This window comes from Phyllobates terribilis, unplaced genomic scaffold, assembly GCF_046119375.1.
Source record: "Phyllobates terribilis strain yellow unplaced genomic scaffold, ASM4611937v1 Scaffold_43__1_contigs__length_10536358, whole genome shotgun sequence".
NCBI classification, from domain to species: domain Eukaryota; kingdom Metazoa; phylum Chordata; class Amphibia; order Anura; family Dendrobatidae; genus Phyllobates; species Phyllobates terribilis.
The window spans coordinates 7,407,549-7,430,200 of record NW_027362803.1 but is presented as its reverse complement, the minus strand read 5'-3'; the positions used below and the strand labels follow the sequence as shown (position 1 = coordinate 7,430,200).

The 22,652-nt window shown below is 41.6% G+C and overlaps 1 protein-coding gene across 1 annotated transcript in view; it reads left to right on the top strand.

Annotated features, from left to right (window-relative positions):
* The first annotated feature begins 3,558 nt into the window (after window positions 1–3,558).
* Window positions 3,559–22,652, top strand: part of LOC141191443 (uncharacterized) — a 46,838-nt gene continuing 27,744 nt past the window's right edge. The window contains exons 1-7 of the mRNA XM_073661337.1: window positions 3,559–3,685; window positions 8,146–8,276; window positions 15,318–15,473; window positions 15,553–15,682; window positions 16,861–16,949; window positions 17,032–17,137; window positions 18,958–19,749. Coding sequence (XP_073517438.1) covers window positions 8,160–8,276; window positions 15,318–15,473; window positions 15,553–15,682; window positions 16,861–16,949; window positions 17,032–17,137; window positions 18,958–19,749 — 1,390 coding nt within the window. The 5' untranslated portion in view covers window positions 3,559–3,685; window positions 8,146–8,159. The remainder of the gene's footprint in view (window positions 3,686–8,145; window positions 8,277–15,317; window positions 15,474–15,552; window positions 15,683–16,860; window positions 16,950–17,031; window positions 17,138–18,957; window positions 19,750–22,652) is intronic.

The following is a 22,652-nucleotide window of genomic DNA, read 5'->3' as shown; positions in this document are numbered from 1 at the left end:
TGCACATCCGCAAAATAATTGGTAGTGCTGCGGATTTTTCCGCAATGATAATCCGCAGCGGAAATTTCTGCAGCATGTGCACAGCACATGCGGATTATCATTGGGGAACATGGCAGACCTTCTACCAAGCGTTTTTTAAGTGTTTCTGCAGCGGAATTGCTGTTGCGGAAACGCTTAAAAAACGCTTCGTGGGCACACAGCCTAAGGCTACAGTCACACATCCAAGAGAAATGGGCCACTTTTTTCTCAGGTGTCATCCTATTTGCATCTGTTTTTTTTTTCACTAAAGATGTTCGCTCACTTCATGCCAATTAAAAGCCCTTGGAAGGTCACAAGTTTTCATTCACGTTTCTCACTAAGTAACACATATGAATGTAAAACGGAAGCTTCTGAAGCCTTTTGATTTGAATCTGTCTCACGGATCCCGCAGCCAAGTCTGATCCACGGATTAGCATAGGATCTGCTCTGTATCTCATGGATTTCACACTTGGATCCGTGTTTTTCATGGATGTGTGTATAGAGCCATTTAATTCTATGTCTGGTTGCTGGCCACGAAAAAATGGACAGACTATGGATGTGTCCCACGGATTTGTGACTGTAGCCTACCTTATGTGATATTTGTGTCCCAAAAGCATTTAACCCTTTAAATACAGAAGTTACTTGTTCAAATCTGTATAGTGCTAGTCTGCCCACTTTATGCCAGCTTTAAAACCAAGAGCACACTGTGCCAGGCTGGAATGAAATGACTGATGGGGGGCATCTCTCTCCCTCTCTGCATGACTGAAATGGGATCTCTGCAGCCCAAACCCATTTGACCCTTAGCGGTAGCGTAGCTACCGAGGGGGCAGAGGGGGCGGTCGCCCCGGGCCTCATGCTCTGAGGGGGCCCACCCGTAGCTACGCTACTGTAACTGTATTGGCGTGCACAGTACGCCTTTACAGTTACAATCCGGGCAGAGCAGGGAGCCTGGATGTCCCTGCACTGCCCGGCGGCCGATATGCGGCCCATGAGCAGGAGGTGGGGGGCCCCGATGCCAGCAACGGGCTCCTCCGCCCGTCATCGCCGCAAGTTAACGTCAATGACGCATCAGATGCAGAGGGAGGACTGATCATCAGTTAACTTGGCGCCCGGTCCGCTGTCCTGAGATTTGTGCGGGCCGGGCACCCGGAGAGGTGAGTACTATGTTTATTTATTTATTTTTCCTTTTTGGGGGGAGGGTGAGATCATGCTACATACTTTGCTTATGGAGGGGGGAGGAGATTATACTACAGACTGCCTATGGGGGGGTTATACTACAGACTGCCTATGGGGGGTTTATGCTACAGACTGCCTATGAGGGGAATATCCTACAGACTGCCTATGGGGGGGATTATGCTACAGACTGCCTTGTGTGGGGGGATTATGCTACAGACTGCCTATGGGGGGGATTATGCTACAGACTGCCTATGGGGGGATTATGCTACAGACTGCCTATAGGGGGGGATTATGCTACAGACTGCCTATGGGGGGGATTATTCTACGGACTCTTCCTATGAGGGGATTATACTATATGAAGGACTATCTGGTGCATTATACTATATGTAGGCTATTTATACAGTTTAGGGACATACAGTGTGGGAGATAATGTGGGGTCTTTGCACAGTATGGGGGCTTTTATACAGTATGGGAGATAATGTGGGGTCTTTGTATAGTGTGGGGGACATCATACAGTGTGGGAGATAATGTGGGGTCTTTGTATATTGTGGGGGGCCATCATACAATGTGGGAGATAATGTGGGGTCTTTGCATAGTGTGGGGGCTTTCATACAGTGTGGGAGATAATGTGGGGTCTTTGTATAGTGTGGGGGCCATCATACAGTGTGGGAGATAATGTGGGGTCTTTGTATATTGTGGGGGGCCATCATACAGTGTGGGAGATGATGTGGGGTCTTTGCATAGTGTGGGGGCTTTCATACAGTGTGGGAGATAATGTGGGGTCTTTGTATAGTGTGGGGGCCATCATACAGTGTGGGAGATAATATGGGTTTTTTGTATAATGTGGGGGCATCATACAGTGTGGGAGATAATGTGGGGTCTTTGCACAGTCTGGAGGCCATCATACAGTGTGGGAGATAATGTGGGGTCTTGGCACAGCGTAAGGGCTATCATACAGTGTGGGAAATAATGTGGGGTCTTAGTGCAGTGTGGGGGCCATCATACAGTGTTGGAGCCATCAGTTTGGAGGTTACTAAGGGGTCAGTATACTCTGTGGGGGGTACTATACAGTTAGGGGGCATTATACTGTGTATAAGAGAGCATCATACTGTGTAGAGGGGAGCTGTACATGGGGGGAGACTCAACATTTTTTAATGTTAAGTGGACACTTATCGATAAAGGGGAACTCAGGTTATTATGACTGTCAAAGGGGCACACAAAGGGCATTATTACTTTCTAGGAGGCATAAAGTGGGCACTGATTTCTAGTGCACTTGCACACGGCATTACTATATTTTAGAGGTTTGTTTTACCATCTAGCACAGCAGGTGCAGTAATAGGGACACAACAGCAGCGACTCAGTATTGGATTATCAGCAGGATGAGGCGTTTTAGCAGGTTGGGAATATATGGGGACGGGGCCTGAAATGTAAGGAGTCAAATGTGTCTTTGTTGTGATCTCTGCAGACCTGAGACTGAGTCCTGGATGGAGGAGTTGTCGTGTCGGTCTGGGTCAGATGGAAAAGATGGGAAAAATTAACAATTTAATCAGAAAGAACGTCAGCTGTAAGTTACTATATATAACTGTGCTGTAATCTCTTATATTGATGTATGTCAGTCATGCAGAACATATATGTCACCACATGGCGGTAATATCAGTGCTGGTCCTTGAATAGAGATTATTTTCAATAACATCGCGGTCATCTGCTGAGGTTCTCCTACATCCACTATCTGGGTGTGCCACCATAGCTGTAATCAGGGTTATCTGGTTAGGGGCCCACTCAGAAGTTTCGCCTCCCCTGAACCAAAACCCTAGCTATGCCTCAGACCCTTAGAATACACCAATTATTCGAGTTTGCAGAAAGTGGTCATTTGTCCAGAACCCAGCCTCTTAACTGCATGTGATAAGAGACATCCTTGTCTGTATCTTTGGGAATATCACTTATTCGAATCTATGAACAGTGGTAGTTTGCCCACTTTAATGCCAGCTTTCTTGCTTGGAACGGCCTGAAGTGAACAGGTTCTGGAGTGGGCATACTGTTTTTTTTTTGTTGGCAATGTGATATCAGTGTTCAAAGTCATTTAATGCTTCCCATAACACATATGCTATACGAATGCCCATTTTTGTGCCAGCTCTTTATGGTCTGCAGCTGCTTTCAGGTGCATTCACCTCAGGGCTCCTCACTGCAATGTGTATGCTCATTATGAGACTAGGAAGATCTTGTGTGAAGAGACTGAATAATAAACTGGACGAAACCGACCACTGCATCATGATGTAATAAGATCTTTGCCCACGTATTTTCTAGCTAGCCAGGCTACAAGAAAATGGCCGCCATCTTAACCAATGAGAGTCATGGGGCGCGGCCAGGGTTGCATAGTTACGTCCAGCAATCAAAAGAGCAGGGTGACTACAGAGAGAGGAAGTAAAGTGCCATAGCATCCAGGTCACAGCGGTGCGGAGGGGCGGTCCCGAGGCTGCAGACAGGGACATTGGTGAGGCAGCAGTGGGTAACGTCCATGTCCAGGAGCAGCGGCCCTGCGCCCTGACTGATTAGTACAGCGTGGTGTGCTGTGCTTGCAGAGGACTGTAGTGTACTGTGTGTCCTGTATGGAATACAGGTTACAGGGACTGGTGTCACTTCTGTGTCCTATGCATAAAGAGCACATACATGTCACAGGGTACATGCTAGAGAGTGTGTCATCTCCTGGGAGGTGTGACATCCTTTGCTCTTTGCAGGCCTGTTCTGCTTTCATCCCATATTTTGCTGTCATTCTCTGCATCAGTGAGTAACAGTTAAAAATGGATGAGCTGCAGTCGTGTAACTTGAAGCTAGTGGGCCCCAATGCAAAATCTTCAACAGAGCCCCAAACTATCACAGGTTTTTTTTTAATAGTAATGGGCTTTTCCTATGGGGCAAAGGGTCCCCTAGTCTCCAGGGCCCAGGTGCGATTGCAACCCCTGCACCAACTCCTAGAATATATAATAAATTGGGTACAGTAGTTCAATGGAGTTTGTGGGGAATATTTTTTCATAAGAATTTGGGAAAGTTATGAAATGTCCTATAAATGTCTGTCCTATTCCTCATCTAAGGGTTTAGACTGTTAGCTGAGATGAATCTGTGCTACAGTAAATGTATCACTTAAACATGAGCCGTGTATGAGGGAGTCGGAGTCATGGAAATAGAGGAGTCGGAGTCGAAGGTTTGGCTTACCGACTCCACAGCCCTGGTGAAAATACAGAAAGTCAGTTCACCATAATTGATGCACCTGGATATGACATGCACAGCGCTGCCATGGTGCAAGTCAGAGTAAATTGCAGGAAGAAAAGGAAAAACATTCAAAACAAAATGAATGTAAGTAAAACTTTGCCTTTATTTCTTCAGTTAAAAAGCTTCATAGCTTGGACACCACAGAGGACTGGACAAACCCACACTTCAGCTCTCTCTGGTGCACAAGCTATGATGCTTTTTGATTGAAGACATAAAGGTGAAGGATACTAATAGGTCATCAATGCCAAAGTAATGGACAATCTCTTTAATGAGCACATCTCCATTGTAGCATGCACTGCTCATTCTCACAGCACTGGCTTCTTTTAATTCTATGGTCATCAGTATTAAATGTTTGCGTGAGTTTTTTCCAGTTTCCTCCCACACTCCAAAGACATACTGATAGGGAATTCAGATTTGTGAGCCCCATTGGGGACAGCATTAACCACTTCGCGCCAGAGCCTGTTTTTGCCTTCGTGACCGGGCCAAATTTTTCAATTCTGACCACTGTCATTTTATGAGGTAATTACTCTATAACGCTTCAACGGATTCCCCTGATTCTGAGATTGTTTTTTCGTGACATATTGTACTTCAGGATAGTGTTAAAATTTCTTCGGTATCACTTGAGTTTATTTGTGAAAAAATCGGAAATTTGGCGAAAATTTTGCAATTTTCTAACTTTGAATTTTCATGCCCTTAAATCAGAGAGATATGTCACACAAAATAGTTAATAAATAACATTTCCCACATGTCTACTTTACATCAGCACAATTTTGGAACCAACATTTTTTTTTGTTAGGGAGCTATAAGGGTTAAAAGTTGACCAGCGATTTCTCATTTTTACAACAAAATTTACAAAAACATTTTTTTAGGGACCACATCATATTTGAAGTGACTTTGAGGGGTCTTTATGACAGAAAATACCCCAAAGTGACACCATTCTAAAAACTGCACCCCTCAAGGTGCTCAAAACCACATTCAAGAACTTTATTAACCCTTCAGGTGCTTCACAGGAATTTTTGGAATGTGGAAGAAAAAAATGAACATTTAACTTTTTTCACAAAAATGTTACTTTAGACCCAAATTTTTTTATTTTTGCAGGGGTAACAGGAAAAAATGGACCCCAAATTTTTTTGTGCAATTTCTCTTGAGCGCGCTGATACCCCATACTTGGGGAAAAAACACTGTTTGGGCGCACGGCAGGGTTCGGAAGGGAAGGAGCGCCATTAGACTTTTTGAATGTAAAATTTGTTTGAATAATTAGCAGACGCCATGTTGCGTTTGGAGAGGCCCTGATGTGCCTAAACAGTGGAAACCCCCCACAAGTGACACCATTTTGGAAACTAGACCCCTTAGGGAACTTATCTAGATGTGTGGTGAGCACCTTGCACCCCCAGGTGCTTCACAGAAGTTTATAATATTGAGCTGTAAAAATAAAATTTTCACATTTTTCCAACAAAAATGTTTTTCATCCCCTAATTTTGCATTATCATAAGGGTAATAGGATAAATTGCACCATGAAATTTGTTGTGCAATTTCTCCTGAACACGCCGATACCCCATATGTGGGGGAAAACCACTGTTTGGGCGCACGGCAGGGTTTGGAAGGGAAGGAGCGCCATTTGACTTTTTGAATGTAAAATTTGCTTGAATAATTAGCGGACGCCATGTTGCGTTTGGAGAGCCCCTGATGTGCCTAAACAGTGGAAACCCCCCACAAGTGACACCATTTTGGAAACTAGACCCCTTAGGGAACTTATCTAGATGTGTGGTGAGCACATTGGGAGACATAATAAACAAATCAGTAGCAGGTGAAGAATTGGTTTTATTTATTTTTTACGCCGTTCCTCGTGCGGTATAAGTGATGAGATTACTTTATTCTTCGGGTCGGTGCAATTACAGAGATACCAGATTTATATCGGGTTTTTATGACTGACAGCTGTCACACACTAAGAGACGCTTTTTTTTGCAAAATCTAGTTTTTGCATCGCCATATTTTGAGAGCTATAATTTTTCCTTATTTCGGCCGACAGAGTCATGTGACGGCTTGTTTTTTGCGGGACGAGTTGACATTTTTATTGGTACCATTTTTGGGTACGTGACTTTTTTTGATCACTTTCTATTCCGTTTTTTGGGAGGTAAAATTAACAAAAACTAACAATTCAGGAATTGTTTTTTGAGTTTTTTTTTTATGCCGCTCTGCGTGTGGTAAAAGTGATAAGGCAGCATTATTCTTCGGGTCAGTACTTTTGCAGCGATACTACACTTACTGTATATTTTTTTTATGTTTTGGCGCTTTTACACAATAAAACAATTTTATAGAAAAAATATTTTTTTTGCATTGCTTTATTCTGAGAGGTATAACTTTTTTATTTTTCGGCTGATGGAGCTGTATGGCGGCTTGTTTTTTGCGGAACAAGATGACATTTTCAGCGGTACCATTTTTATTTCCATTTTGCTTTTTGATCGCATTTTTTTCCACTTTTTGTTTGGCGATATGAGGAAAAAGCAGAGTTTTTTGCTCCGTTTTTTATTTATTTTTATTACGGTGTGCACATAAGGAGTTATTTAGTGTGACAGTTTTATAGCTCGGGTTGTTTCGGACGCGGCGATACCAAATATGTGTACTTTTTTTATTTTTGCATAAATATACGGATTTATCGGTTTAATATTTTATTTATTTTTATTTATTTTGTAATTTTTTTTTAACAGTTTCAAAACATTTTTTTTTACTTTTTTTTTACTTTTTTACTTAGTCCCTGTATGGGACATTAATTTTTATTTTTCTGATCACTGATCTCATGTAATGTAATAGACATGTATTACATTACATGAGATCTTTGCTGACTGTTTCACAGTCAGAGTCTCCTGCCAGGCTTCAGCTGCAGGCTGAGCCAGGCAGGACACCATATATGGCAGATCTGGAGGCGGTCATCTGACCTCCAGCTGCCATAGCAACGTCAGGTCCTGGAAGGTATCAGGGGTCTTCGGAGAGGTAAGTATATGAGCCCCTCTCCTTCTGCTGTCTTCTATATGCCGCGATCTATAGTGATCGCGGCATATAGAAGACAAAGGGCTAACATCACTGGGACCTGATCCAATCAGGTCCCGATGATGTTCCCTGTCAGAGCTATCGCTTTGCACCGCTTCCGCAGCGCTTGCAGGACCCTGGGGGTCCTGAGTGCTGCGGGACCACCCACCGTTTTTAAACATCCGCGCTGCACAGAGCCCAGGCAGCATGGTCGTTTATCTACAGTGGGCGGTTGGGAAGCGGTTAATGATGTAAAGCGCTGAGGAATATGATGGCGCTATATAAGCGAAGCATAATAAATATTATTGATCAAGTTCTGGTGACAAGATCGAAACGTTTAGAATATATCCATGGATTGCTTGCACCAATAAAATTATTTCTTCTGTATTTGGGTGCCAAGTTTTCTTACTAATATATTACGGGATGGGATTGTACTTGTGCACCTACTACTACTACCAAGGTTAATGAGTTGTAACTCCATTCAATAAACCAATAGGTTTTATCTAGTGCTAAATATATGATTACACCTGAAAGTTACAGTATATAACACCCTAATAGTACAATGACATTTGGTGAGTACTTTTCCACCTTGATATCATGAATACCTTTCAGTCTCTCACCTACCACTAGTTCATTTTTGTTTTTTGCTTTCTACAGGTTGTTGGATCAAGATGAAATATTCCGAGGTTCACCAGAGCGAGTCATTGAGGGTGGTTGAAGAGAAGAGAAATAACACTGGCTTGATATTAAATCTAACTCTGGAGATTATATACTTGTTGACTGGAGAGGTGAGAATTTCTATACATACCCCCATCATATGGGGGGTATATAATTTCTATACATTATCCCCATCATGACCTTTGACGTACCCATACGTCATGGTCGGGTAGGGATTTCCGGCATGTCATGGCGATCGTGCCCGGCACAGATGCTGTGCCTGCGCGATCGCCACCGGGAGCTCAGCTTAGATGATAGCCGAGCCTCTGCTGTCCTTGCCAGGAGCGGTGCCCGCACTGCCCCCTGGATCTTTAACCCCTTTAGGACCAAGTCAGTAATAGTACGTAGCTGTGCCCTGGGACTTATGGACCAGCTACGTACTATTATGCATAATGCGATCGCGCCCGCACACAAGCGGTGGGGGACAATCGCCTCCAGGTGTCAGCTGATTGTCACAGCTGACACCCGGTGCTATGAGCCAGGAGCGGTCACATTAACCCTGGCACATTAACCCCCGCAATGCTGCGATCGAAGTCGATCGCAGCATTGCGGGGGCAAGGGGAGGTAAGCACCGATACCTCCTCTCCGGCGTCCAGTGATGTCTGTGGCGGCTCCGGGATGTCATGATGACCCAATGTCGTCATGACAACATCCAGGTCACCAGGAGGCAGGAAGTTACTTTGGTCATGCGCAGTGCATGACCAATGTAATGTCTCCATGTGTGCAGCACTGACAGTCTGCATAGCATAGGGAGCTGCTGCTCTCTTTGCTATACAGCCAATCAAGCTGCAAAAAGTGAAAGTCCCATAGTGGGACAATGTGTAAAAGTAAAAAAAAAAAAAAAAAAAAAAGTAGGAAAGTGAAAAAAAATAATCTCCAAAGAATAAAAATATTGTACCCATAATATTTATTTATTATGGAAAAAAAAATAAGCCAATAAAAGTACACATATTTGGTATCGCCGCGTCCGGAACTACCTAACCTATAAAACTTTCCCACTAGTTAACCCCTTTAGTGAACACAGTAAAAAAAACAAAGCAAAAAACAATGCTTTATCATCATACCGCCAAACAAAAAATGGAATAACACACGATCAAAAAGATGAATGTAAATAAAAATGTTACCGCTGAAAACGTCATCTCGTCCCGCAAAAAACAAGCCGCCATTCAGCTCCATCAGCCGAAAAATAAAAGTTATAACTCTCAGAATAAAGCGATACAAAAAAATATTTTTTTCTAGAAAATAGTTTTTATTGTGTAAAAGCTCCAAAACATAAAAAAACTATATAAATGTGGTACCACTGTAAATGTACTGACCCGAAGAATAAAGCTGCCTTATCAATTTTACCACACGTGGAACGATATAAAAAAAACACAAAAAAACAATTCAGGAATTGCTGGTTTTTGTTTATTCTGCCTCCCAAATATCGGAATACAAAGCGATCAAAAAATATCGCATACCCGAAAATGGTACCAATAAAAACGTCAACTTGTCTCGCAAGAAACAAGCCATCACATGACTCTGTCGGCCAAAATATGGAAAAATTATAGCTCTCAAAATATGGCGATGCAAAAACTAGTCTTTGCAAAAAAAAGCGTCTTTTAGTGTGTGATAGCTGTCAATCATAAAAACCTGATATGAATCTGGTATCTCTGTAATCGCACCGACCCGAAGAATAAAGTCGTCTAATCACTTATACCGCACGAGGAACGGCGCAAAAAATAAACTCTGGGGTTAGGGTTGTGTTGGGGGTTAGGGTTGTGTTGGGGGTTGGGGTTGGGGTTATATATTAGGGTTGGGATTTTTTCAAAAGTGAAGGAAAAAAAAATTGACGATTTGGCTACCAGTGTTGAGCGCAAGTGCTCGCTGCTTGAGTTTGCATCGGGTGCCCGGGTATGCACTGAGAATCGCGGGTGTTCGAGTGACATACTCGAGTCTCTGCCCCATATGCTTCACGGCCAAAAAAAAACGTTGCTGGGATCGTCTGCCATGCACGAGTGATCCCCGCATGTTTTTTTTTGGGTGTTTAACCACCGTGAAACATGCTGGGCGGGGACTCGAACATGTCACTCCAGCACCCGCGATACATGGTGCATACCAGAATACCCGATGCAAACTCAAGTAGCGAGCACTTGCACTCAAGACTAATGACAACTTATTCAATATGATTACCTAATGTTATCAAATTCTGTTGTACCTCTGGGTTCAAAATGTACACTATACCCCTTGATAAAATCCTTGAAGGGTCTAGTTCCCAAAATGGAGTCAATTGTGGGGGGTTTCCACTATTTAGGCACATCAGGGGCTCCCGAAATGCGATATGGCGTCCGCTCTTGATTCCAGCCAGTTTTGCATTCAAAAAGTCACACAGTGCTCCTTCCCTTCTGAACCCTGACGTGTGTCCAAACACTGTATTTTACCCACATATGGGGTATTTGCTTACTCAGGAGAAATTGCACAACAGTTTTTAGGTTCCATTTTCTCCTCTTACTCTTGAGAAAATAAAAAATTTGGGGCTAAAAGATCATTTTTGTGGAAAAAGTTAGATTTTTTTTTTTTTTAAATTTATTTTCACGGCTCCATGTTATAAACTTCTGTGAAGCACCTGGGGGTTCAGGGTACTCACCACACATCTAGATAAGTTCCCTGAGGGGTCTAGTTTCCAAAATGGTGTCACTTGTGGGGGATTTCCACTGTTTAGGCACATCAGGGGCTCTCTAAACGCAACATGGCGTCCGTTAATTCAAGCAAATTTTACATTCAAAAAGTCAAATGGTGCTCCTTCCCTTCTGAGCCCTGCCGAGCACCCAAACAGTGGTTTTTCCCCAAGTATAGGGTATATGCGCGCTCAGGGGAAATTGCACAACACATTTTGGGGTCCAATTTTTCCTGTTACCCCTGCAAAAATAAAAAATTGGGGTCTAAAGTAACATTTTTGAGAAAAAAGTTAAATGTTTATTTTTTTCTTCCCCATTCCAAAAATTTCTGTGAAGAACCTGAAGGGTTAATAAACTTCTTGAATGTGGTTTGAGCACCTTGAGGGGTGCAGTTTTTAGAATGGTGTCACTTTTGGGTATTTTCTGTCATAAAGACCCCTCAAAGTCACTTCAAATGTGATGCTGTCCCTAAACAAAAAATGTTTTTTTGTAAATTTTGTTGTAAAATTGAGATATCGCTGGTCAACTTTTAACCCTTATAGCTCCCTAATAAAAAAAAAAAATTTGGTTCCAAAATTGTGCTGATGTAAAGTGGCCATGTGGGAAATGTTATTTATTAACTATTTTGTGTGACATATCTCTCTGATTTAAGGGCATAAAAATTCAAATTTTGAAAATTGCTAAATTTTCGCAAAATTTCAGATTTTTTTCACAAATAAACGCAAGTGATACCGAAGAAATTTACCATTATCATGAAGTACAATATGTCACGAAAAAACAATCTCAGAATCAGCAGGATCCGTTGAAGCGTTCCAGAGTAATTACCTCATAAAGTGACCGTGGTCAGAATTGTAAAAATTGGCCCGGTCATTAACATGCAAACCACCATCGGGGGTAAAGGGGTTAAACCCCTGAATGCTGCGATCGATATTGATCACAACATTTGGGAGGCTAGGAGAGGGAGGGTGCTCCCTTCTGATGGGCACCCCCATGACATCATTGCGAGGACCTGATCATTGTCATGACAACCCGAGGCACATCATGATGACCTCTGGGTCAGCCAGCTACGGCGAGCCTGCCATAAAAGGCTTTTGTCAGTGTAACTCTTGACAGGTATAATGCATTGCAATGCGGCCATCTTCCTGAAGCCGTGGGAGGTAGGGACCCTGCTTCCGGCGATCCTGCTCCACCACCACCGCAACTCCCGGTAAGCTACGTTCGGACCTTAGGACGCATCCCCAATTTTCCTTCCCAATTTGGGCGAAAAAAAGTGCGTCTTATGGTCTGAAAAATACGGTAACTTTCCATTTGTCTCAGCCGTGAATCGCCTGAGGGTTAAATATGCTCACTACACCCCTAGATGAATTCCTAAATAAGTATAGTTTTCAAGATGGGGTCACTTATGGGGGTTTCTGCTGTTTTGGCATGACAGGGGCTCTTCAAATATGACATGGCATTTGCAATCTATTTCAGCCAAAATTGCGCTCCATAGTCGATTGGCGCTCCTTCTCTTCCGAGACCTGTAGTGTGCACAGTAGTTTGCCACCACATATGGAGTATCTGCGTACTCTGAAGAAATCGCACAACGGATTTTGGGGTCCATTTTCTCCTGTTACCCTTGTTAAATTGAAAAATTTGGGGCTAAAGCAACATTATTGCAGGAAATATGTATTTTTTCATTTTCATGGGTCAAAGTTATGAAATTCTGTGCAGTACCTGCGGGTTCAAGGTGCTCACCACACCTCTAGATGAATTCCTTGAGGTGGGTATAGCTTCCAAAATTGGGTCACTTGTGGGGGTTTCCACTATTTAGGCACATCGGGGGATCTGCAAGTGCGACAAGGCGTTCGCTATCTATTCCAGCCAATTTTGCGCTCCAAAATTCAAATGGTGCTCCTTCTCTTCTAAGCCCTTCTCTTCTAAGCCCTGCTGTGCACCAAACAGTAGTTTTCAACCGCATATCGGCGTACTCAGGAGAAATTACACAACAATTTATATTGTCCATTTTCTCCTTTTACCCTTATGAAAATGAAAAATTTGGGGTTAAAATGTATTTTTTTTTAATTATTATTATTATTATTATGGCTCAACGTTAAAAAAATTCTGTGAAGCACCTGTGGGTTCAAGGTGCTTCCCACTTCTCTAGATAAGTTCCTTCAGGGATGTAGTTTCCCAAATGGGGTCCACTGTTTAGGCACCTAGAGGGCTTTGCAAATGCAACGTTGTTGTCCTCTTTCTTATCAGGCCAACTTTGCGGCCCAGAAGTCAAATGGCGCTCCTTCCCTTCCGAGCCTTGCCGTGCGTCCAAACAGAAGTTTTGTACTACATATGGGGTATCAGTATACTCAAGATAAACTTGAGTGTGGTCCATTTTCTCCTGTTATCGTTTTGAAAATGCAAAAATTTTTTATTGGGAAAAAGTAATTTTTTTCATTTTGTCCTTACACATTGCCTTAATTCCGGTGAAGCCCCTAAACAGTTAATACACTTCTTGAATGTGTTTTTGAGCACTTTGAGGTTTGAGGGGTGCAGTTTTTTGAATAGTGTCACTTTTCGGTATTTTCTGTCATAGACCCATCAAAGTCACTTTAAATGGGATGTGGTCCGTTAAAAAAAAAAAAAAAAAAAAAAAAGGTTTTGTAAATTTTGTTGGAAAAATGAGAAATTGCCGATCAACTTCTAAACCTTCTAACTTTCTAACAAAAAAAAAATATGTTTCAAAAATGATGCAGATGTGAAGTAGATAGTTAATAAATAACATTTCCCACAATCTGGTTTAAGGGCATAAAAAATGCAAAATTTGAGAATTGCGAAATTTAAAAAAAAAAATGTTTGTCAAATTTTTGATATGATTTGTGTTTATGAAAATATCAGCCAAAATTTACCACTAATATGAAGTACAATGTGTCACGAATAAACAATTTCAGAATTACTGGGATATGTTGAGGCATTATAAAGTTCTAACCTCATAAAGTGACACTGGTCAGAATTGAAAAAAATTGGCCTGGTTAGGAAGGTGAAAACAGGCTGGTGATGTGAAAAAGTATTTTTATTTATTTATTTTTCTTTTATACAGAGAACAGTATCTGCAGGACTATTGTTAATGTACAGTGCAAGCTCCCTTCCAATTATTGCTGCTTTCCTGATTCTGGAACAGTTTTTTTCTTTTCCGTCTGACCTTCCGATACAAAGTTATGCCCCCCAGTAATAAAGGTGCAAATTTCCCTTCAAACAACTGGGCGTATTTCACAGAAGTTCTTTGTGAGCACAAAGGTGTTTTGAAGAAAAAGAAAACACCCGCTGAGAAGTTCTGTGGTAAACACCCAGTTGGTTAAAGGGAATATTGGCATTGTTATTTCCTGGAGGTATAACTTTGGAACAGAAGGAAAAGAAAAACTGTTCCAGAATCGGTGGAACTGCACAGATGCAAGAAGGTACTCCAGTTTAGGTTGAGAAATCCAGTGACAGGTCCTCTCTAACAGGAAGCATTGTTTTGTTTCTTCACTAATCAATAGTACTAGTGATGATATAAGATATTGTTACAGAAGTTACCCCATGCTCCTCTTTTCAGACTGCTATTCTCCCTCTCCAAGCCCTGATCATTCAATCTGAATTCACTGGTTAGTTCCATCATCATTTAAAACAGATTTTCATTTTAATGAAAGGCTAGAAGTTTGCAGTCACTATGTGCGTGCAGGCTTGTGAATCCTCGCATCACGTGCACTGCACGCTGTGAGGATTTGCCGGTGCTGGGAGTGGGCGGTCATGTGACTACAAGTATGCAATTTGCATACTTCTGGCCACATTCTGATTAGACGTGTCCGGCCTAGCTCACTACACTTGCACTGAGCGAGCATACACGTTTAGTTGACACGTGACCACATGTGTGCAAATTGCAGCACCAGAGAACCCTCACAGCGCGCAGTGTGTTCAGTATGAGGATCCACAAGTCTGCAGCTATATAGAGTGACTGCAGACTTGTAGCCTAAGGACGGACAACCCCTTTAATGAAGATTAGATGTCAGTTACTGCCAATAGATGATTGTGGGGTGGTGAGGGTGAGAAAGAAACTAGAAATCAGAGGCAGAAAGACGCAGCTGCTAGTTCTAGTATAAATACTCATCACAGTGCAAGATTGCTCCATCATTTACTCCATGCTATTGCTGCATTTAAATGATTAGTAGGGGAGCAAGATTTCCTTTTCTCTGTGCTTTGTATGGGGACAGCTAGTCTCCATGTACTTTGGAGCTGAGTTCAGGAGCACTGAGCATTAGATATGGAGCCTATTCCGCAGTAAAACTGCCGAAAATTGCAGCATATAGCGGACTCTAAAAAAAACCTTTGCAAAATAAAAACACTAAGAGTATTCGAATTTTGAATTGTATTCTGATAGGAATTGGTGACTCGCACAACATTACAAGTTAGGTTATAGTTTATTTTCTTTTTGATTACCAGCAATATGGACCAATGAAGAAGTCCAGTAAAATGATGAGACCTATTTGGGAATCGTATTGGTCAGAGGGATTGAGCAAAAGTCAGATACAAGAAAAAAGTGAATGGCAGAAGATTCTGGAACTCACTAACAAGATTATTGGACTGCTGAGTGCAGAGGTGAGCGCCACTGGGAATGTTGGGTCATTACACACTAGCACCAAGGGACGTGTGTGGATAATGGTTTTTTCGTTTTCAGTCTCAGGTTCCTATTAGATGTCAGGATGTCGCTGTCTATTTCTCCATGGAGGAGTGGGAGTATTTAGAAGAACACAAGGATCTGTACAAGGACGTCATGATGGAGAATCACCAACAAATTAGTTCATCAGGAAAGAGATTTTCCTTTGTTATAAACATTAGTGCTGTTTTGATGATTTCCTGGAGCTTAAAATTTAAGCTGGCCATAAATATCAACATCATATGACATTAAGAAGTTAATATCAGTCATGAGCACATGTCATTTTCTGCTTTTTGACCGCTATATCCATCATGCTGATCACGTGGTACTGGTGCAATCATCTGCAAGAGCCTGACCTATATACACAACTGGGCTCCTGCTGTAGCTGTTAGGATCAAATCTCTCGCTGTTCCTAGCAGGTGACTCCTCATCTGATGCTGTCATATAGCTCCCGTCGACATCCCCATTGCTCAATTGCGGTTCCTATGGTAATTAGAGAAATAACACAGGTCTCCGGGTCTGCCATACACCTTAGCCTATTTGATTACCTGTCAGTCAAGCGCCAACAGGATAGTGTAATACACTACTAAAGTAGTGTTGAATATTAATAATATAATCATATGATTGCATGTTCAAGTCCCCTTGTGGGACTAATAAATATTCTAAAATAAAAATGGGAAAAATATATATTTTTACGTGTTAGAAAAAAAGTAAAAATACCCTCCTCAAATTCTCAGTTTTCCAAATAAAAAAGTTTTTCAGATTAAAATTGTAGCTTAAGTCTCAAATTTGGTATTGCTGCATCTGTAACAATATGCACTATAACACTATATTATTATTTATCCCACACAGTGCACACCTCAAAAAAATAGAAAATACAGACCCCAAATAGGCGTTTTTGTTCATCCTGCTTCACAAAAAAAAAGTGATCAAAATGACTTAGATATCCCAAAATGGTACCAATAAGTACTATAGTTTGTTACAGAAGAAAAAAACCTCCCACAACTTTCTAAAGAAAAAGATATATGGGTCTCTGTGCGTAATGTGTTTTTCATGGACTTATAGACTTGTATTGGCCCTTGTCATCCATGATAACGGGAAAAAAAGGACGGGTCTCCATGTATTTTGAATAGACACACGGTTCATATAAAACACAGACATGTAGATAGCACCATAAATTATAATGGGTATGTTTTGTTGTTTTTTCAAGTACGTACAACATAGATGTCTGAATGAGGCTTAAGGAAAACAATTGGGCACTCGTATAGACACAAGAATTCATATGAACGTCACACATAAATAATGATGAGTAATTTTAATTTCTATTAGATGGATCCGTTTACACTAATTTCCCAGAAAAATGCCCCAGTCCTCCATATTTCCTGGTTCATGAGCGGGAAAATTCCAACATTCATCAGGTAGATGGAACTATGGCCTCGTGGAATACCAAAGCATCCAATCAGATGTTTAGTAAGGAATGCATTTTATATGTCTGTGAAGGATGAAGACTCCATCCGGATTAAAGTGGAGGAAATACATGAAGACGAAGTGATATATGTGATGGATGAACAGAAGTATGAGAAAAGTTCTACTCCTATCAAAATCGGTGAGTAGTAGGCCCAAAATAGAAATCACAATGAAGAGCGCAGGCAGCCCCAACTTTTCAGCAGACCGCTGGTTTCCAAAAGCAGGGCTGTTGCATTCAATCTTGCATGGTGGTGGCCACGTAGAGAAGCAGTATGTCCCACATATCACACCACAGAACTGACATATAAAGGGGAAAATACGATTTAAAAGCATTAAGGGGATTTATCTCAATTGTAGAATAAGTCTTTACTCTTGATAGTCCTGTTAAAGGGAATCTGTCACCAGGTTTTTGTCACCTAATGTGAGAGCAGCATAATGTAGGTACTGAGACCCTGATTCCAGCGATGTGTCACTTTTTGGGGTTCTTATTGTATTTTTTGATAAAATCTGTGTTTTATCAGAAGGAGATGATCACTAAAGGACTACTAAACCTTCTACCATGTAGTCCAATACTGTCCCCAACCACAGATTGGCAGCTCTCTGCCTATGCACAGTGTACACAGAAAACTGTCATTCAGTGGTGTGGGCCAGGTTATATAGAGCTCAGCATTCAGAGAGCTGCTAGATCTGCAGCAGAAAAAACAATGTTTTTATAAAAAAAAACTGTAGCAAGCAGCCCAGTAAGTGATTCATCATTGGAATCAGGTTATCTGCCCCTAAATTATGCTGCTCTCAGATGGGTTAGCAAATGCCTAGTAATAAATTCCCTTTCACCTTGAAATAAGAAGTCTATGACTGAATTAGTTAAATTTTGATGTCATTAAGGCTATGTGCCCACGATGCAGAAATGCTCCGGATTTTTTCCTGAGTGTTTCTGCATCTCCCTGGCAGAAAAAAACGCATGCGGATTGTACATGCGGATTGTACATGCTTTTTCCTGCCAGGGACATGCGGATGTGAAGCGTTCTTCACTTGCATTTCCGCATGCGGGTTGTACATGCGGGTTGTACATGCGGATTGTACATGCGGATTGTACATGCATTTTTCCTGCCAGGGACATACGGATGTGAAGCTTTCTTCACTTGCATTTGCATGCGGGTTGTGATTTTAGCATCACTTGGAAAGTGCTTGACAACTTGGTCACACTATATAAATCCATGCAACCGGCATGGATTTATATAGTGTGACCGAAAGAATGTTTAAAAATAAAAAATAAATCTATACTTACCCTCTGATGGCCCCCGGTGTCTTGCTTTGCTCCGTTCTCCCTTGCCGGCAGGGGTACACTAAAGGACCTGCCGACGTCAGTGTCGCGTGACCCGTCACATGACTATGATGTCAGTGCAGGTCCTCCGGTCCATTGCGATCTGCCGGCATGAAAGGAGGAGCACAGCAGGGCCGTCAGAAGGTAAATATAATCTTTATTTTTTTATTTTATTGTTTTTTTCACAGTTTCTTTGGTACCCATGTCCAGAGGAGAGTCTCCTCTCCTCTAGACCTGGGAACCATCCGCACATTGAACGCATGTATTCCACATGTCCTTATCTAGTGGAGCAGAATGCATGCGTTCTAATGCAAGTCAATGGCGGCGAAAACGCAGCACTTCCGCAAAATAATTGGTAGTGCTGCGTTTTTTTCCGCAATGATAATCCGCAGCGGGAATTTCCGCATCATGTGCACAGCACATGCGGATTATCATTGGGGATCATGGCAGACCTTCTACCATGCGTTTTTGCCGCTGCGGAAACGCTTAACAAACGCATCGTGGGCACACAGCCTAACTTCCTTTATTCAGTTGAAGTAGAATACTAAATGGTTTAAATTCTTTACTCTTTACAAAATGATCATTTACAGAGCTTGATTTTTAAAAGTATTTTTTTCATTATATTTCATTTTTAGCAGAAACCCACAAGGACCTTCATAGTTTGGCTGGACATCTTCTATATCCAGATTATGAAGTTGAAGATGGAAAAATTATAGGAAGTCTTTCAGGAGTAAACCCTGCTACTATGAATATACACCCAGCTCTTCACCGCTTAGATCACCCCTACGAATCAACTATACATGGGGGTTTTCCCTCTGAGCTATCGCATATCATTGACCACAGTTCACCTCATTTTAGTGATGCAATATATACAGGTTCAGATCCTTATAAGTATTTTACATTGGTAAATGATCCTGTTGTGAAACAGTTTTCATCTTCTGAGTATGACAATCCATTTAGATTCAAAATGTATGTTTCCAAACAGCAAAGGATACATAGAGTGGACAAACCATTTTCTTGCTATGAATGTGGTCGATGTTTTGCACAGAAATCAAATCTTGTGAATCATTTGAAGATTCATACGGGCGAGAAGCCATTTGAATGTCCTCAATGTGGGAAACGCTTCACCAAGAAGTCGAATCTCCTTGAACATTTAAGAGTTCACACAGGGGAGAAGCCATTCCCATGTTCTGAATGTGGGAAATGTTTCAAGAATAAATCTCACCTGGTGGAGCATCGGAGAACTCATACTGGGGAGAAGCCGTATCCTTGTTCTGAGTGTGGGAAATGTTTTACAAACAAGTCCAGGCTGCTTGAACATCTCAGAATACACACGGGTGAAAAGCCATTTTCGTGTTCGCAATGTGGGAAGTCATTCACAAAGAAATCAAACCTTGGTATACATCAGAGAAGTCGCAATCATTTATAATTACAGAAACATGTTTGCAATATACAGTATGTAAGGATCTTTCTTGAATTTGCTCATTTATTGGTAAAAACATGCATAAAGGACAATGGGAAAACATTAAATGTTTATCAACACCTTTCTTGGAAGTAATACATATCTTGTATGTAAACATTGGTAGGCACTGAAACATCTCTGCTTGTTAAACATCTGTTTTTAAAACCATGGGCATTAAACGGAAGACAGTGCATTTTTAAATGCTTCAAGCCTGGTTTGATCCAATCAAAGAAGTTTCACTTTCCCTCCTGGATTTTCCCTGCAGGTCGTATTGCATTGTTGACTTGGTCCCTGCTAGTTTCTGCTTCCCGGTAACCTCCTGAATACACCAGGAAAGGCCATTCAGCAAATCACTGGATGGCTGAGTGGGCATTTCTTGCCATTTATGGTATGTCAAGGATGGGACTAGGAAGAAGAGACATGCAGAGAACAGATGAACACTGGAACCTAATCTGTGGGGGATTGAGGAGGGTGAACATTATTTATTTTATTGTTTTAACTTTCTATGACTAGGGGAAGGATTGATGAGCTAGAAACTTCTACAGGCATTCTTCTGCAAATTCTGATGAAATTACAGTCTCTGACTGCAGCATTAATACCTCAACACATGTCTTTAGCCGTGTAATGCTCTTCAGCCTCCTGACTTCTTATTTCGGAAGGGATAACAATAACAGATAGAAAATGCAAGTTAATTGCAGACTTGCTTATTTTTATGCTGTCTAACTATACCAATTTCATAACGTGAGAATACTCTTTAAGGTGTGCAATCTGTGGGGCACGCCTGCTGTTTTGAGTGCTCACCATCAGGGTTCTAATGGATTATCATGTCAGCCAAGGTCCTGTTGAAGGCCCCACACTTGCCATGCTGGTAGTTTAGTGCTGGGCTTCATATGAGCTGATTTTAGCTGTGTACTGCAATAGTGTTGTATTACAGTACATACTACAGGCAATCGTAGGTACAAGTCCCCTAACGGGATAAAAGAAAAGTGTAAAACATACAGTGGGTATGGAAAGTATTCAGACCCCTTTAAATTTTTCACTCTTTGTTTCATTGCAGCCATTTGGTAAATTCTAAAAAGTTCATTTTTCTTCTCTCATTAATGTACACTCTGCACCACATCTTGAGTGAAAAAAAAAGAAATGTAGACATTTTTGCAAATTTATTAAAAAAACTGAAGTATCACCTGGTCATAAGTATTCAGACCCTTTGCTCAGTATTGAGTAGAAACACCCTTTTGAGCTAGTACAGCCATGAGTCTTCTTGGGAATGATGCAACATGTTTTCACACCTGGATTTGGGGATCCTCTACCATTCTTCCTTGCAGATCCTCTCCAGTTCAGTCAGGTTGGATGGTGAACGTTGGTGGACAGCCATTTTCAGGTCTCTCCAGAGATGCTCAATTGGGTTTAGGTCAGGGATCTGGCTGGGACAGTCAAAAATGGTCACAGAGTTGTTCTGAAGCCACTCCTTTGTTATTTTAGCTGTGTGCTTAGGGTCATTGTCTTGTTGGAAGGTGAACCTTCAGCCAAGTCTGAGGTCCAGAGCACTCTGGAAGAGGTTTTCATCCAGGATATCTCTGTACTTGGCCGCAATCATGTTTCCTTCAATTGCAACCAGTCGTCCTGTCCCTGCAGCTGAAAAACACCCCCATAGCATGATGCTGCCACCACCATGTTTCACTGTTGGGATTGTATTGGGCAGGTGATGAGCAGTGCCTGGTTTTCTCCACACATACAGCTTAGAATTATCACCAAAAAGTTCTATCTTCATCTCATCAGACCAGAGAATCTTATTTCTCATAGTCTGGGAGTCCTTCATGTGTTTTTGAGAAAATTCTATGCAGGCTTTCATATGTCTTGCACTGAGGAGAAGCTTCCGTCGGGCCACTCTGCCATAAAGGCCCGACTGGTGGAGGGCTGCAGTGATAGTTGACTTTGTGGAACTTTCTCCCATCTTCCTACTGCATCTCTGGAGCTCTGCCACATTGATCTTGGGGTTCTTCTTTACCTCTCTCACCAAGGCTCTTCTCCCACGATTGCTCAGTTTGGCTGAACGGCCAGGTCTAGGAAGACTTCTGGTGATCCCAAACTTCTTCTATTTAGGGATTGTGGAGGCCACTGTGCTCTTAGGAACCTTGAGTAATGCAGAATTTCTTTTGTAACCTTGGCCAGATCTGTGCCTTGCCATAATTCTGTCTCTGAGCTCCTTGAGCAGTTCCTTTGAGCTCATGATTATCATTTGGTCTGACATGCACTGTGAGATGTGAGGTCTTATATAGACAGGTGTGTGCCTTTCCAAATCAAGTCCTATCAGTTTAATTAAACACAGCTGGACTCCAATGAAGGAGTAGAACCATCTCAAGGAGGATAACAAGGAAATGGACAGCATGTGACTTAAATATGAGTGTCTGAGCAAAGGATCTGAATACTTATGACCATGTGATATTTCAGTTTTTCTTTTTTAGTTGCAAAAATTTCTACATTTCTGCTTTTTTCAGTCAAGATGGGGTGCAGAGTGTACTTTAATGAGAAAAAATGAACTTTTTTAGAATTTACCAAATGGCTGCAATGAAACAAAGAGTGAAAGGTCTGAATACTTTCCGTACCAACTGTACCCATAGAAATTGCCCAACCTATTTCCCTGTTAAAACTAGAGCCATTAAAAAATCATACCCTTTATTGCTGTGTTCTTAATAGTTAATCACATCATAAAATTATTTAACTCGTACAGTAAATGCCATAAAACAAAGAGAAAAGTTGAAACGTTATGATTGTGGTTTTTCAGTTGCCACACCTTACAAAAAAATGCAATTAAAAGTGATCAAATCACTGTATGCACCCCCAAGTGGTATCACTGAAAACATCAGC